The sequence below is a fragment of the Homarus americanus genome, unplaced genomic scaffold, assembly GCF_018991925.1.
Source record: "Homarus americanus isolate GMGI-L3 unplaced genomic scaffold, GMGI_Hamer_2.0 scaffold24523, whole genome shotgun sequence".
NCBI lineage: Eukaryota > Metazoa > Arthropoda > Malacostraca > Decapoda > Nephropidae > Homarus > Homarus americanus.
The window spans coordinates 3,797,710-3,814,775 of NW_024744357.1; the positions used below are offsets into that span (position 1 = coordinate 3,797,710).

At 42.9% G+C, this 17,066-nt stretch overlaps 1 protein-coding gene across 13 annotated transcripts in view; it reads left to right on the forward strand.

Annotated features, from left to right (window-relative positions):
- LOC121877868 (CBP80/20-dependent translation initiation factor-like) overlaps nt 1-17,066 on the forward strand; it is a 130,257-nt gene that overhangs the window by 73,992 nt on the left and 39,199 nt on the right. For 11 of the 13 annotated variants that reach the window (XM_042383780.1, XM_042383783.1, XM_042383778.1 and 8 more), the window contains one exon: nt 13,745-13,882. In XM_042383780.1, the coding sequence (XP_042239714.1) occupies nt 13,745-13,882 (138 nt within the window). Of the gene's footprint in view, nt 1-11,248; nt 11,926-13,744; nt 13,883-17,066 lie in introns of all 13 variants that reach the window. The other 2 variants (XM_042383786.1, XM_042383790.1) reach the window with 2 other exon arrangements.

Consider the following 17,066-nt stretch of genomic DNA (forward strand, 5'->3'; position numbering starts at 1 on the left):
TCTCTTCCTTCCTCCCATTTCGTTATCTTCTTCTTTCCTACTCCTCCTTCCCTTTATATGTCAAGCCAACCCCCGCCCTCCCTCCCCCCGGGATTATTAAGCACCGTTCACTAGGTCTTAGGTTTTTTTAGACAGGAAGAGACAATGTATACAGACCAGCTGACAGTATGGCGCAAGCGGTGTGTGTGTGTGTGTGTGTGTGTGTGTGTGTGTGTGTGTGTGTGTGTGACTGGTTCAATAATAATATGCAGTCCTAATAGACCCTAGTTTTAAGTAGGACTGCGGTCTATTAGGTCTTGGGTCTATTAGGACTGGGGTCTAACTAAACCTAACCTAACCAAACCCAACCAAACCTAACCTCATAAACCTAACCTCACAAACTTAACCTAATCCCATCTAAACTATTCATTGGATAGTTACCAAATGAACGAGAGCCAATCCTCACACGCCATGCCCGCATACACGTGGTTTTCGCTAAATTACGTACAGCAGACGGAGGAGGAAGCGGGGGGGTGAAGGGGGGGGGAGGCGTGGTGGTTGCAATTGAATTCACCAAAAATTACGGATGATTCGTCGTACCCAGTCATTGAACTCAACTCCTGACTAACTAGCTGACTTTCTACAGCAGGATTGATCGTGGCTGTGTGTGGGTGTGTGTGTGGCTGTGTGTGGGCTGTGTGTGAGGTGTGTGGCTGTGTGTGGGCTGTATGACTGTATGGCTGTGTATGACTGCATGGCTGTGTATGACTGTATGGCTGTGTATGACTTTGCTGTGTGTATGTCGTATGACCATGGCTGTGTATGACTGTATGCTGTGTTGACTGTGTGGGCTTGATGTGGCTGTGTGTATGACTGTATGGCTGTGTATGACTGTGTGGGTTGTATGACTGTATGGCTGTGTATGACTGTATGGCTGTGTATGACTGCATGGCTGTGTGACTGTATGCTGTGTGACTGTGTGGGCTGTATGACTGTGTGGCTGTGTATGACTGTGTGGCTGTGTATGACTGTATGGCTGTGTATGACTGTATGGCTGTGTATGACTGTGTGGGCTGTATGACTGTATGGCTGTGTGTATGACTGTGGCTGTGTATGACTGTATGGCTGTGTATGACTGTATGGCTGAGTGACTGTGTATGACTGTATATGGCTGTGTACGAGGACCAACACACGACACTGAACGTATATATAAGAAACGACACTCACCTGAAGCTACTAATTATATGTATTTATGTGTTAATTACACCTGTCTAACATAAAAAAATACTATAATTATAATTATGATTATATGTATGTATGTATGTATGTATGTGTGTGTGTGTGTGTGTGTGTGTGTGTGTGTGTGTGTGTGTGTGTGTGTGGTGATTCTACCTGCAGTTGTCTTGGCACTTTCCCGTCACTTTCTACACGTGGTCTGTCCAACTCTCTCCACCTATCACCGCCAGACAGACAGACAGATAGATGAAGACAGATTGAGAGAGAGACAGACAGAAATAGATCAAGACAGAGAGACAGATAGACAGATTGAGAGAGAGACAGACAGACAGACTTCCTCAACTGTAATGCTGGTGGGCATTCCCAGCTGCGTGTAATAAAAATAATAATAATGATAACAACAGCAACAACAACAACAACATTCGTGACCACAATAATAAAAACAACAACAACAACAACAACAACAACAACAACAACAATAATAACAACAACAACAACAACATTCGTGACCACAATAATAACAACAACAACAACAACAACAACAACAACAACAACAACTAATAACAACAACACAACAACAACAATCGTGACCACAATAATAACAACAACAACAGCAACAACAACAACAACAACAACAACAACAACAACAGCAACAACAACAACACTAACAACAACAACAACAACAACAACAACAACAACAACAACATAACAACAACAACAGCAACAATCGTGACCACAATAACAACAACAACAACAACAACAACAACAACAACAATAATAACAACAACAACAACAACAACAATCGTGACCACGTTAATAATAGCAACAACAACAACAGCAATAATAATAACAACAACAATAACAACAATCGTGACCACAATAGTAATAGCAACAACAACAATGAACCAGTTTTGTTTTTCCTGTAGCGTGCTGGGATAAGATGATTCACGTTATGCCTCGCTGATCACTGTGTCATGTCTGGCCCTTATCCACCCCACCCCGTCACCTACGACCACACCAACACTCAGGGGCGTAACATGACGTAATATCTATAACTTAAGAGTCACCTATAATTTGTCGTAACTTGAGTGTCACCTATAATTTGTCGTAACTTGAGACAATTTGTCGTAACTTAAGTGTCACCTATAATTTGTCGTAACTTGAGTGTGACCTATAATTTGTCATAACTTAAGGCTGGGTACCTCTCTCTACTGACCATCTTTCTTACTTTCTTTCTTCTCCTTTACTCTATTTTTGTCTCCTTTTACGTTCTTTTCTTCTTTCTTCTTCTTCTTCTTCTTCTTCTTCTTCTTCTTCTCCTCCTTTCACTCTCTGTCTTCTCCTTCTCGATCCCTTCCTTCCCTTTTCTTCTTTCCTCCTCCTCCTCCTCCTCATTGGCGACTGAGCCTTTACACGATTAGTTAAAACAGCGCCACCACGAGCAATAAGTAGCGTCTGGCGTTCCCTCTATCCTACAATGCCAACCTTGGATCAATACAGTGTTAGTGTAAAGTGATGGTTGAATATCATAGGATGTGTGTGTGTGTGTGTGTGTGTGTGTGTGTGTGTGTGTGTGTGTGTGTGTGTGTGTGTATGTATGTATGTTTGGTTAGATTAGGTTAGCATCAGGATGTTTCTAATCTCAAGGTACAAAAAATTAAATTGGAGGGTGCCTAATCTTCACGTGATACACCTTAATGAAGATGATACCTGTGGTAGTGGTAATGCCTCAACACTGATGACTGTAATGTACTTAATCACCAGCGGCTGTAACTAATTACCCAACCCTCTGAGGTCATCTACTAACGACCCTTATGACTCAACAACCATTAGACAACACACTAACATAGTTTGGTTGTAAAGGTAACTAAACCACCTACCTACCCCCTCTCCCCTCCCCTCCGAGGCCACACAACAAACTCCTTAACTAGACTCTGACGTCATAATATTGCTAATTACCCAACATGTCCATATGATTATCTCGCTACATTTAACAAATTTAATTCACATCTATAGTTAATCTGGTTAGCGTTAGGTTAAATGAGGTTAGGTTAGCGTTAGGTTAGCGTTAGGTTAAATGAGGTTAGGTTAGCGTTAGGTTAGGTTAGCGTTAGGTTAGGTTAGCGTTAGGTTAGGTTAGCGTTAAGGTTAGGTTAGCGTTAAGGTTGGAGTTAGCGTTAGGTTGGGTTAGGTTAGGTTGGGTTAGCGTTAGGTTAGGTTAGCGTTAGGTTAGGTTAGCGTTAGGTTAGGTTAGGTTAGCGTTAGGTTAGGTTAGCGTTAGGTTACCGTTAGGTTGAGTTAGCGTTAAGGTTAGGTTAGCGTTAGGTTAGGTTAGCGTTAGGTTGAGGTTAGCGTTAGGTTAGCGTTAGTTAGTGTTAGGTTAGCGTTAGGTTAGGTAGCGTTAGGTTAGGTTAGGTTAGCGTTAGGTTAGGTTAGCGTTAGGTTAGGTTAGCGTTAGGTTAGCGTTAGGTTAGGTTAGCGTTAGGTTAGGTTAGCGTTAGGTTAGCGTTAGGTTAGGTTAGCGTAAGGTGAGGTGGAGATTCTTCAGGTGACCCGTTAATCTTTCCCAGTTATCTTGTTTATTAATGACGGAAGTGAGAAGGAACGTAAGTAAACAAAGTCAAAATAGCTCAGGTTCAGTCTCCCTTATCCCCGCCTTCCCTCACTCCCTCCTCCTTCCCTCCTTCTCCCCTCCCTCCTCCATCCCTTCCCCTCCCTCCCTCTAGTGACGGCGGCTGACAACACACACAACAAGCATAAACCAGCTGATACCTAATCCACCAAGGTTAACTTTCGACTCACATGCAACACCTCCTTCTCTCCCTCTACACCTCCTTCTCTCCCTCTTCCTTCCTCTACACCCTTCTCTCCTCTTCCTTCCTCTACACCTCCCTTCTCTCCCTCTTCCTTCCCTCTACACCTCCTTCTCTCTCCCTCTCTTCCTTCCTCTACACCTCCTTCTCTCCTCTTCCTTCCTCCTACACCTCCTTCTCTCCCTCTCCCTTCCTCTACCTCCTTCTCTCCCTCCCTCTACACCTCCCCTTCTCTCCCTCCCTCTACACCTTCTTCTCTCCCTCTCCCTCCCTCTACACCTCCCCTTCCTCTCCCTCTTCCTTCCTCTACACCTCTTCTCTCCTCTTCCTTCCTCTACACCTCCTTCCTCCCTCTCTCCTCCCTCCTCACCTCCTTCTCTCCCTCTCCTCTCCTCCCTCTTCAACACCTTCCTCTCCTCCCCACTCTCCTTCCTCTTCTTCAACACCTTCCTCTCTCCCTCTCCTCCTCCTCCCTCTTCAACACCCTCCTCCTCCTCCCCAACATCTCCTTCCTCTTCTTCCAACACCTTCCTCTCCCTCTCCTCCTCCTCCCTCTTCACACCCTCCTCCTCCTCCCCAACATCTCCTTCCTCTTCTTCAACACCTTCCTCTCTCCTCCTCCTCCTCCCTCTTCAACACCTCCTCCTCCTCCCCACATCTCCTTCCTCTTCTTCCACCTCCTCTCTCCCTCTCCTCCTCCTCCTCTTCAACACCCTCCTCCTCCTCCCCAACATCTCCTTCCTCTTCTTCAACACCTTCCTCTCTCCCTCTCCTCCTCCTCCCTCTTACCTTCTCCTCCTCCCCAACATCTCTTCTCTTCACCCTCCTCCTCCTCCCCAACATCTCTCGTCGTGTGTCAAGTTCCAAATTATCAGAGATTTTTAAAGATTATTCATTATATTTTTCTTCACATGCTCGAGTGTGTGTGTGTGTGTGTGTGTGTGTGTGTGTGTGTGTGTGTGTGTGTGTGTGTGTGTGTGTGTGTGTGTGTGTGTGTGTGTGATACATGTATTTCGGTGGAAGTTTTAATGTTTAATTATTTGTCGTCTCTTGTGGGTGGGATGGGGTTGGGTGTGCTAGGGTGGGTTGGGGTGGGGTGAAACGTGTAAATAAAACCCTTTCTTTAAAGTCTAAGGGTGGAGATGTCTGGTTTATTATTATTATTATTATATAAATTAATGTTTTACACACACACCTACACCCCCCACACACACACATACATCCCCCCCACACACACACCTACACACATCCCCCCACACACACATCCCACCCCCCACACACACCTACACATCCCTCCCCCCACACACACACCACAAACGAGTGTGAGTCATAAGGTTGTGGTTCCTTGTGGTGTGTGTGTGTGTGTGTGTGTGTGTGTGTGTGTGCAAGGACCTAGACAACGGTTGCCTCCTCCTCCTCCTACTTTCTCGCAACCTCTGAGTCACTTCACCTCCCACACTCCACTCCCTGAAGCACCCCACTAGCCTCTTCTCCCACTCCCCACACCGTAAACTCCACACTCCAGCCTCCTCTACACCCAGGGATAAAACATTATACCAAATAACTTATGTTTTTCTTCAATTAACCGTAAAGACAACATGAGATGGATGAGTGTGGGTTATGGGGGAGTGTGGGTGATGGGAAGTGTGGTGATGGATGAGTGTGGTGATGCAGGAGTGTGGGTGATGGATGAGTGTGGGTGATGGATGAGTGTGGGTGATGAGGAGTGTGGGTGATGGGCAATGTGGGTGATGAATGAGTGTGGGTGTGGATGAGTGTGGGTGATGGGGGGTGTGGGTGATGGAGGTGTGGGTGTGGAGGTGTGGGTGATGCGGGAGTGTGGGTGATGGGGAGTTTGGGTGATGCAGGGTGTGGGTGATGCAGGAGTGTGGGTGATGGGGAGTGGGAATGCAGGGGTGTGGGTGATGGATGAGTGTGGGTGATGGGGGAGTGTGGGTGATGCAGGAGTGTGGGTGATGGGAGAGTGTGGGTGATGCGGGGTGTGGGTGATGGGGAGTTTGGGTGTTGCAGGGTGTGGGTGATGGATGAGTGTGGGTGATGGGGGAGTTTGGGTATGCAGGAGTGTGGGTGAGGATGAGTGTGGGTGATGGGGGGGGAGTGTGGGTGATGCAGGAGGTGTGGTGATGGATGAGTGTGGTGATTGGGGGTGTGGTGATGGAAGTGTGGATGATGGAGGTGTGGGTGATGCAGGGAGTGTGGGTGATGGAGGGCGTGGGTGATGGGGAGTGTGAGTGATGGATGAGTGTGGGTGATGGGGGAGTGTGGGTGATGCAGGGTGTGGGTGATTGAGGAGTGTGGAGATGGAAGGAGGGTGTGGGTGATGGAGGGTGTGGGTGATGGGGGTGTGGGTGATGGGAAGTGTGGGTGATGGAGGAGTGTGGGTGATGGGGGTGTGGGTAATGCAGGGCGTGGGTAATGCAGGGTGTGGGTGATGGGGTGTGGGTGATGGGTAGTGTGGGTGATGGAGGTGTGGGTGATGCAGGTGTGGGTGATTGAGGAGTGTGGGTGATGGGAGTGGGTGATAGGGGGTGTGGGTGTGAGGGTGTGGGGAGATGGAAGGTGAGGATGATGGGGGAGGTGTGGGTGATGGAGGTGTGGGTGATGGAGGAATGGGTAATGTGGGTGGTGATGGGGAGTGTGGTGATGGATGAGTGTGGGTGATGGGGGAGTGTGGGTGATGCAGGAGTGTGGGTGATGGAGGTGTGGGTGATGGGAGAGTGAGTGATGGGGGTGTGGGTGATAGGAGGTGTGGGTGATGGAGGCGTGGGTAGTGAGGGAGTGTGGGTGATGGGGGTGTGAGTGGATGAGTGTGGGTGATGGGGGGAGGTGTGGGTGATGCAGGGTGTGGGTGATGGAGGTGTGGGTGATGGGGAAGTGTGAGTGATGGGGGGTGTGGGTGATGGGGGAGTGTGGGTGATGGAGGTGTGGGTAATGCAGGGTGTGGGTGATGGGGGTGTGGGTGATGAAGGAGTGTGGGAATGCAGGTGTGGGTGATGGGAGTGTAGGTTGATGGGAGGGTGGGTGATGCAGGGGCGGGAGTGTGGATGATGGAGGAGCGGGAGTGTGGGTGATGGGGGAGTGTGAGATACATGTACACTTTCAAACACACTCACTGTTTTAGTGGACCACTGAGGCCAGGTAGTCACCCGACCATATCAACCAAAATAATTATTACACTCATTAGCTATCCTCTGCAAAATTACGGTGTCGGTGTGTCTGTCGGTGTGTCTGTCTGAGTGTCTGTCGGTGTGTCTGTCGGTGTGTCTGTCTGAGTGTCTGTCGGTGTGTCTGTCTGCCCTTCATCGACCACAGTAGCAGTTGATGATGATGCCGCTTCTCTACGACTGACGGAGACGAAGACGTCAACAATACTCTTCCCGTTATGACGTCATGTGCAGCCCCGGTGGTGTAGTGACGTGGTGTCATATGATTGGCCGACCGTGGTAAACGACTATAATTACACTTAACCAATAAGAACGATTAACAAACCCACCAGCGGAATTTGCTAACCAATAGATCATCCTTAATTAGTTATTTTGGGGGTTATTTAGATTTGTTGTGGAAAGCGTCGGATGCTTGAGTTCAGAAACGTTTATTTGTTTGAATAATACTGATGGTAATACTGAAGACGAGTTAGGGACTTAAGGACAGTGCGAAGCGTTCAGTAGAATCAGTAGAGGAGGCAGCGTGATCGGCAATACAATTGACTGCCTTTAATTCCCCAGGTAACTTAACTAGTTACCCTATTTAGAGATGGGTGACCTATAATCCCCGGGATTCAATCAGCGAGAGGAAGGAGGGTAGAATGATCTATTTCCATGTTTTGTGTGTGTGTGTGTGTGTGTGTGTGTGTGTGTGTTTATATTCTTCAGTCATCCACACAACCTTGCTGGCACCAACTCACATTGACATCACCACTACTACACGAGTCACCACTACCTCACACTGACATCATGACGCCACTACCTCACACTGACGTCATCACTACCTCACACTGACATCATCACTACCTCACACTGACATCATCACTACCTCACACTGACATCATCACTACCTCACACTGACGTCACCACCACCTCACTGACGTCACCATTACCTCACACTGACATTATCACCACCTTTGCTCACCGACAGCCATTACTTTCACTTACTTTGTTTCTCAATTCCCCACAAAAACCTAAGTTATCATTGAATACAGCCTCCTTTAACCCCTTGAGTACGATGAGTTAACCCCTTGAGTACGACGACTTAAACCTCTGAGTCCGAACTATTTATACTTAATGGGTTAAAGGTAGTGTATTTCAACCAATAATGCAAACAAAATTATATTATCTGAATAACAACAACAATAATAACAATGATAATAATAATAATAATGATAATAACTACCATAATTTTTTCTCCGGGTGACAAATTGTGAAGTCACCACAACATTCCTGGCGCGTGAGTCATTCCCTGTTGACGAGTGACGTTCTGCTGCCTCTCCTTATGCATCTTAACCTCTCTCATTAATCTCTGTTCGGCTGCCTTAATTACTCATCTGTCAGGTTGAGTAAAAAATAACGTCTTCTCACTGGAGGTGATGGTAGTATATAATCAGTCGGAACTTGGGGTCTGGCATTTATATTGGACACAAGTTGATGAGTTTTGGCGGGTCAAATTAATCACCACTTGATAAACTAAGTTATAGATCTTATTTATTCCTGTCAGGATTTATTTTAGTAACTATTGGTAATGCTTTATTATTCTTATTTTGTGATTATTAAAGTGTTTATGCTCGTCTAATAAACTTTATGACTATAAGGTAAATATTTTTTTTTATTTCACTTATAAGAATATTTTATCGATAATTCAATATGAGATGTGGGCTACTTAACCCAAAAAGCGATTACCCAAGCCTTTATGGTTCTCTCTGTCTGACGTACAAACACACGGACGAAAATGGCTTCTATCCCGTTGCTGCGAAGTGTAATAGTCATGTGAGGAAGGCGTGTCATCATGTGTGGTGTGTCAGTCACTAGCCAGCCACCTCTACCGTCACGTCACATTCCCTCACCAGCGAGACACTACCTCCCTGCCACCCTACACCCAACCCCCCACCCTTACCACCGGCCGGTCTATTTACACAGCGGGGTAGCCTACTCTAGTCTCAGGAACCTCCCTCACAATTAGTAGGAAAAAAGCGTGTAACTAAAGTGTGTTTTTAGCCCACGTCAGGATGGTTATGCTATATTTTGAAGCAGAAATAAATGTTTATGGTTTAGGATAAGCTGCTAGGTATAATCGAAGGTGTTATGTTTAGGTGAGTTTAATAAATATGATATTCGAAGACTATTCTGTTGTTTCACCTAAAGATTTAACCACCTTAACACTATTTAGGTGGTTAATCTTTAGGTGAAATAAGCTGGGATGGTGATTCTTCAGGTGATTGGCCAAATTGCTGTAATGTTACACAATTATCGAATATTTTATTCCTCTGAAACATTGTTGTGGGTAGTCTGTTTATACTGTCATTTGAATTACTTCGTTTATAACACTCGAGCAAGGGCAAGGACAGTTGACGAACAATAAACTTAAGGACAATAGAATACGTTCCTTTGTGCCCTTTCCGGAACATCCTGTGGTAGTGGTGATGGAGGAGGGGGAAGGGGGCTTCAGTTTTTTTTTATAATTGCTGTACTCAAAACACGTAGTTCCTCTTTTGTAACAATGCTCTAGAAATATTTTTTAGTAATCTCCATCCCAGTTTATTTCGCCTTAAGATTAAAAGTCTAACCTAGCCCTACTTCATCCCCCCTCATATAGTATTAAGCTGGTTAATAATCTTTTGGTGAAATAAGCTGGGGTGGTGGTTCTACAGGTAATCCTTACATTCCGTTCGAGGGTATATATATATATATATATATATATATATATATATATATATATATATATATATATATATATATATATATATATATACATATATATATATGTATATATATATATATATCATTGATTTAAATTTTCATGTCAATATTTGGTATTATTTTACTTTCGGACATAGCGCGCCCCAAAGTTATGAATTACTGAAACATTTAGATTTCCCTATGCTGAGCATTTTGAACCCCATATATACCTGGCGGAAATGGATAATAACGACACAATGGAATTAATTGATATTACGTACTTTTCAGTATTCGTTTATGTGAGGAGATGTTATCATTGTGAAAGTTAGCTAATTCTCAGCGTGTTTACATACGCGTGCGTGACGTCTTCCAGTCGTGACCAATGATGTATTGATCTCATCACGCGAATTTTTTTCGACTAATCAAAATATAATTTTTTTTAAAGGGAGGAGCCAAGGTACGGATTTGAAGGATTTCAATTTCAGTAACTTGTGTGACAATGGCCGTGGTATGAGTTGGGTGTGAATTGTGCTCCTACGACTATTTTAAGTTTATTGCTGAGATTTACGAGAAAGACGATCAAGCTATCCAATTACATCTGTTGAGTGCCTGCACTGTAAATTGCCTTGTGATTTTAGAAAGAACAAGCATGAGAGGTTGACCCTGAACCTATCTCTGGTCCTTCCACTTCTAACTAAGGTACAGGTATATTGTACTTTCAGCAATGGCGCGCCCCAAAGTTTAAAACTACCGAAACATTTAGATCTCAGTATTTTTAGTCTTTTGAACCCCATTTATTCTTGTTAGAAATGAATAGGATAGGTTTGGTTAGTTTAAGCTAAGCTTACCGGGGGTATGGGGATGGAGCCCCCCCGGCTAGGGGTTAGGATTGGTTAGATTAGACGAGTAGTTTTCGTGTTCTTCCCCACCCAAAACCGCATTATCCCAGGCCCTCCTCCATTATCGATTGGGGGGGGGGGGCAAAAACGATAAATTTTCGCCAAATATAAAAGTCAGATTCGTTTAAAACACCAAAATACACTGGAAAAACATATTGATCAAGCCCTAGGCCCTAGGGGCTCATGTCCGAAAAAAAAAATACCCATTATTTAATTGATAAAGTTTGGTGTACAACTGTAGATATTTTTATAGATGGACACAGAAATATGTATCTGATTTTGTTTTTCTTTTTACGGATTTTACCGAAAGAAAGTTGTTAGTTTCTCAAGTGTTCAAGTCTCTAACAGCCAAGCCAGTCACCGTTATAAAATATTTCTCAAGTGTAGGTTTTATATGTAATATCTTTTACAGGTATAAATAACAGAAAAGTTCTTAATTCATTCTGGGAGGCCCTGAAAATCAATCAATCAACTAATCCAAAATAAAGGATCGATGTGTAGCCGTATGTAAAATAAAAGCCGCAGACTGCACGATACATAAGTGCCAAGAGGAATAGACAAGTTACCCCAGAAAGCTCCTACATTCTCTCTCTCTCTGTTCTTCATTACGAAAGAAAACGGATTCTGAATTAACATTACCTTGCTTAGTTGACAGCTGAGGGAGGTGTAAGTGTAGTAACAGACTTAGAATACTGCAAAGAAAAGGCAAATGACGAGTGCTTGACAGTGAGAATAAGTGAGAAATAAAATCCTTCACATCACACGACCTACAGTACACCCCCCAACTCCACAACGACAGAAAACGTACAAGTGACGGTTTTCTCTGATCAAGAAACGACGGAGATCTGAATACTTCTTTCTCGTTTAAGAAGTTTAGTGTCGAAATCTCCGAATTATAAAACTAAGAGACTTTCTGAACGACACCCACTCAGGGCTCAAAACGTATCAGGCGTCACATGGTAAGTGGGCGGAGCTGTGAAGACGCCTGTTTTTAAGACGTGATAGAACAGTCTGAGTGGGAGGGCGATGCTTCTTATACAAGTACCAATGGGCGGTAGGGGACGTCGTGTGGCCTTCCACAACCCACAGGTAAAGTTGTTCCCTGGAGGGCCGTTCCTTCTATCCAGCACACACAACATTTATCTCACCACCCAGGATCAAGTCTTTCATTATTTACACCACAAAACACAAAACATTCTCGGTACAGTTCGATAAACAAATGTATGTTGTGTTTCCCCAGACCAAAAAATTAATAAAGATATACCTAAACTAAAGCCAAAACCATAATCTGTGCTGGAAAGAATGGATATCCACTGTTATTATTTATGCTCTATGTATACTTTTATCAGTTTAGGATGTGTATGTTTAAGTTAGTGTTGTATTATCGTAGGTAGAGGATCACAGATTAGGAAAGTGTTAATGTGTCTCTTCTATTCATTTACATTTCACTGGAGTAGTTATTATTATGGGTAAACTCAACCATAGCTTTAGTACTGATAAGAATTAATTAGTGTATGAACGAGGAAGTGATTCAAGAGAGTAGTAGTAGTAGTAGTGTCTTAAATCCTGGAGGTAGGCTACGGTGTTAAAATATTTACATTAAATAGAAAAACCTAACTTAACCTAACCTAACATTGGGTTAGATCAGGTTATATTAAATCAGGTTATGTTAGATTATGTTAGGTTAGCTTTGGGTTAAATTAGGTTAGGTTAGGTTAGATTAGGTTAGGTTAAGTTAGATCAGATTAGGTTACGTTAGCTTTTGGTTAAATTAGATTAGGTTACGTTAGGTCAGATTAAAATAGGTTAAGGTTAGATTAAATTAGGTTAAGTCAGGTCAGATTAATCAGATTCGGTTAAATTATATATATTTACACTGATTCATCTCGTGTGTTAAATGGTATATCACTGTCGCCTCCTGAACCCAGAACAACAGTGACTCTTGACTGACTACCAGGCGTTTTCCCATCACCATTCCTTGCTCTCTGGCAGTACAATTTTACTCTCCCTTACTGCTAAAAAAAATCTACTTCATTAAAGTTCCTCTTAATGGTATAGACGGTAATTATATACGGTACATATAGACGGTACTTATAGACGGTACATACTGTATAGGCGGTACTTATAGACGGTACATATAGGCGGTACTTATAGACGGTACATATAGACGGTACATATAGACGGTACATATAGACGGTACTTATAGACGGTACATATAGACGGTACATATACGGTACATATAGGCGGTACTTATAGACGGTACATATAGGCGGTACTTATAGACGGTACATATAGGCGGTACTTATAGGCGGTACTTATAGACGGTACATTGTTACATACTAAATGATAGCTTATAAAAATTCCAAATTTGATATGTATTTAGGAATTATTTATAGTGATTGTATTAACTTTATACATACATGTAGGTGTTATTTGAGAGGTATTATAGGCTTGTTTTTTTTGGGGGGGGTGGTAGGGGAGGTTAGATTATCACTGGTAGGCCTAGGTTAGGTTACCGGTACGTTAGGTTAGGTTAGGCTACCGGTACGTCAGTTTAGGTTAGTTTAGGCTAGGTTACCGGTACGTCAGGTTAGATTAGGTTAGGCTACCGGTACGTTAGGTTAGGTTAGGCTACCGGTACGTCGTCAGATTGGGTTAGGATACCGGTACGTTAGGTTAGGTTACCGGTACGTCAGATTAGGTTAGGTTATTCGTACGTCAGTTTAGGTTAGTTTGGATTAGGTTACCGGTACGTCAGTTTAGGTTAGTTTAAGTTACCGGTACGTCAGGTTAGATTAGGTTAGGTTACCGGTACGTCTCATTAGGTTAGGTTAGGTTAGGGCAAATTAATATTAAAATAGTCCCAATAACTTGTCTTCATGCTGATAATAATATTTGTGTGTTTCAGGGCGGCGAGGCAAGGGGGCAGCAGGACCCGACGGCCATGAAGAAGGAGAGGAGCTTCGTCAGGCACTCACACCACCAGCAGCAGCAGTACCACCACAACAACAACAAGAACAACAACAATAACAATAACAACAATAATGTGAGTAAACATCCAACTTAAAAAAAAAATAAGATTATTATTGATACTATGATTATTTTCCCCTTATGTCCCTCCCAATATGTCTGTCTATCTGTCTGTCTGTCTGTCTGTCTGTCTGTCTATACCACCTCCGTGTCTGCCTGTATCTTTCTTTGTTTGTGTTGCTGTATTTATCTAAAACCATAGTAAGATCCTTTATGTCTGTAAGTATATCGTCTTCTGTGTGTGTGTGTGTGTGTGTGTGTGTGTGTGTGCGCGCGATAGTGAGGCTGTACACCGTAATAACAGCTTTTATTGATTCTATATTCACGAACTTTCCTGTTATTATTATTATTATTATTATTATTATTATTATTATTATTATTATTATTATTATCATCATCAAAAGTAACTTTAGAACTTTCCACGAACACACACATTTTACACATATATAGCCAAAAAACACCTTCCACACACACACACACACACACACACACACACACACACACACACACACACCATGAGAGGTATAAAGAAAGATGATATAGTGTTACTGTAATGATTACCTATAACAAAATTAATACCAAAATGTATACCTTCAATTACAGTTAACATGTTAGTGTGGTATTAACATCACCCCACATCAATAGCTAACACCCTGCCACATCAATAAACATCACCCAACATCAATTAACATCACCACCACGTCAATTAACGTCACCGTACATCAATAACATCACCCCACATCAATCAACACCACCACCACATCAATAACTAACACCCTCCACATTTTAACATCACCACCACATCAATTGCAATCACCCGACGTCAATTAACATCACCACCACATCAATAACATCACCACCACATCAATTAAAATCACCCCATATTTTAACATCACCACCACATCAATTAAAATCACCCCACATATTAACATCACCATCATAACTAACACCTCCACATCAATTAAAATCACCCCACATTTTTAACATCACCACCACATCAATTGCAATCACCCGACGTCAATTAACATCACCACCACATCAATAACTAACACCTCCACATCAATTAAAATCACCCCACATTTTAAACCTCACCATCACATCAATTAAAATCACCCTACATCAATAACTAAGACCTCCACATCAATAACATCACCCTACATCAATTAACATCACCCCACATCAATAACATCACCCGCTACCTAACACTGATAACATGTACAAATTCTGTCAATAAAACCCGAACAAGAGTGTACAGTCTTGATCAGTTTAGGGCCAGTTTAATAAGATGGTAGACAAGCACTGGATAAACGAGAAAAATAAATAATCAAACATACATCCATAGCAGAGAGGTTAGGTTAGTATATTGATTGTGTTAAGGTGCAATGGGTGAAACTGTGACATGGTTGCTTTGTCGTATTAAAGATTTTAGTATTTAATGAACTAGGGAGTGAATTAGTTATCTACGTTTGCATCGCTGGATATTCTGATAGATTGTGAATAACAGTGAATGATACTTTTTTTATGTTAATATTACCTCAGCATATAATTTTCGCGGTGGTAAAATAATTCTTAAGTATATATTAACTTTCTCTAAATTGGTCAATAATTAACTATTATTTTCTTGTGTATAAACCCGAATTAAGGTCGAAAACAGAATATATAATGAGCCTCCATGTGAAGACCGGGAGACCGGGAGGGAACGACGACCCGCCATCAATGAAACGTAAACAAAGGCTCTGCGCATGCGTACTGAGACTCCTGTTGTCACGCCCACCTCTTGACAGCTTCATTACCAGTACTTACCCAGTTACCGTGTATGCCTGTTAGCTTCATTCTGGGGAGGAGCGTCATGCCTGCGAGTCCAACCCTCCATCCGTCTGTATGATACTTGACATAGCGAATTATCATGCTTGAATTACAGAAGATGAAAGCTATTACTTTAAACACTTCAGCGAGAGCTTTTACAGGAAGCAAAGGGGGGGGGGGAGTGATATTGTCATTAGTATAAGTATCGTATTTCAGGTTATGACTTTCACTTTAATTGTTAGTTATTAAGTCTTCCACCAGGGTTGTTAGTGTCGATAGATAAAAATTACACTTAGGAAATATTAGCGTGTCAATGGCCCCTTGTGATGTCGGATATGAATGACTTTCCTGTGTGTGTGTGTGCTGACGAGAAAGTAATGCAATGTTACTTAAGAGATGACAGGGTTGACAGGTGTGTGTGTGTGTGTGTGTGTGTGTGTATGTACTGTATGTGTGTGTGTGTGTGTGTGGAGGGAAGGAGGGAGGGAGGGAGTCAATGCCTCTCTCAGGGACTCACACTTAACTAGGGCAAGGCTAAATAAATTCCTCACACCTCATTATATCTCTCTCAGTTCCTTCCGCCGCAACCACCACCACCACCACCACAACACACACACACACACACACACACACACACACACACACACACACACACACCAACTCTTGAACAGTGAGGGTAAACTATCTCCTTTTTTCACTACAACAGTTAAACTAGGTTAAACACATCACAAACGAGAAGTTACACATAAGACCGTGTTTAGTTTCTTCCTGCAGATGGTTTTAGTCATTGTACTGAGAGGACACTGGCGTTATTTTCCAAGTGTGTCTATTTGTATACCAACATGTTATTCATCTCAATATACGTATAAGAATATCTTTATCGTGATACGAGCTTATAAAACCACGTGTATATATTTATCTGTGTGGTGCAACTTGGAACAAATCCTTATACATGCCCATGACATCAGTCCCACAGCGTTTAACAGAACAAAATGGCCTGTAGTGCTCAGCCAGCCACACTACATCCAAGGTTCACCCATTCAGTGTACTGTATCCGCACCGCCCTCTACTTTCACTTAATCTAATGGGTAGGAAATGAAGTTATTGTCATTATAACACTCGCTCCAAAAAGTATCCTTACGATTTTGTGTTAGGCAATATGAAACAACGGACAAAGGATTCTGACAACCCTGCCGAGATAAGGGGAGACGCAGTGTTCATTTCCCAAATCATCGGACCCAGCCGTGAAGATCCTTTTTTGACTGTGTGGTGCTGTACTTTCACCGTGAACTCGTGACCCTTCTGAGACAGTGAGCCTTCCCAGCAGACAGACAACATGACTGTGATGTTAGTGTGGCTTTGGTATACCATGATTAACTTAACCTAACAATATC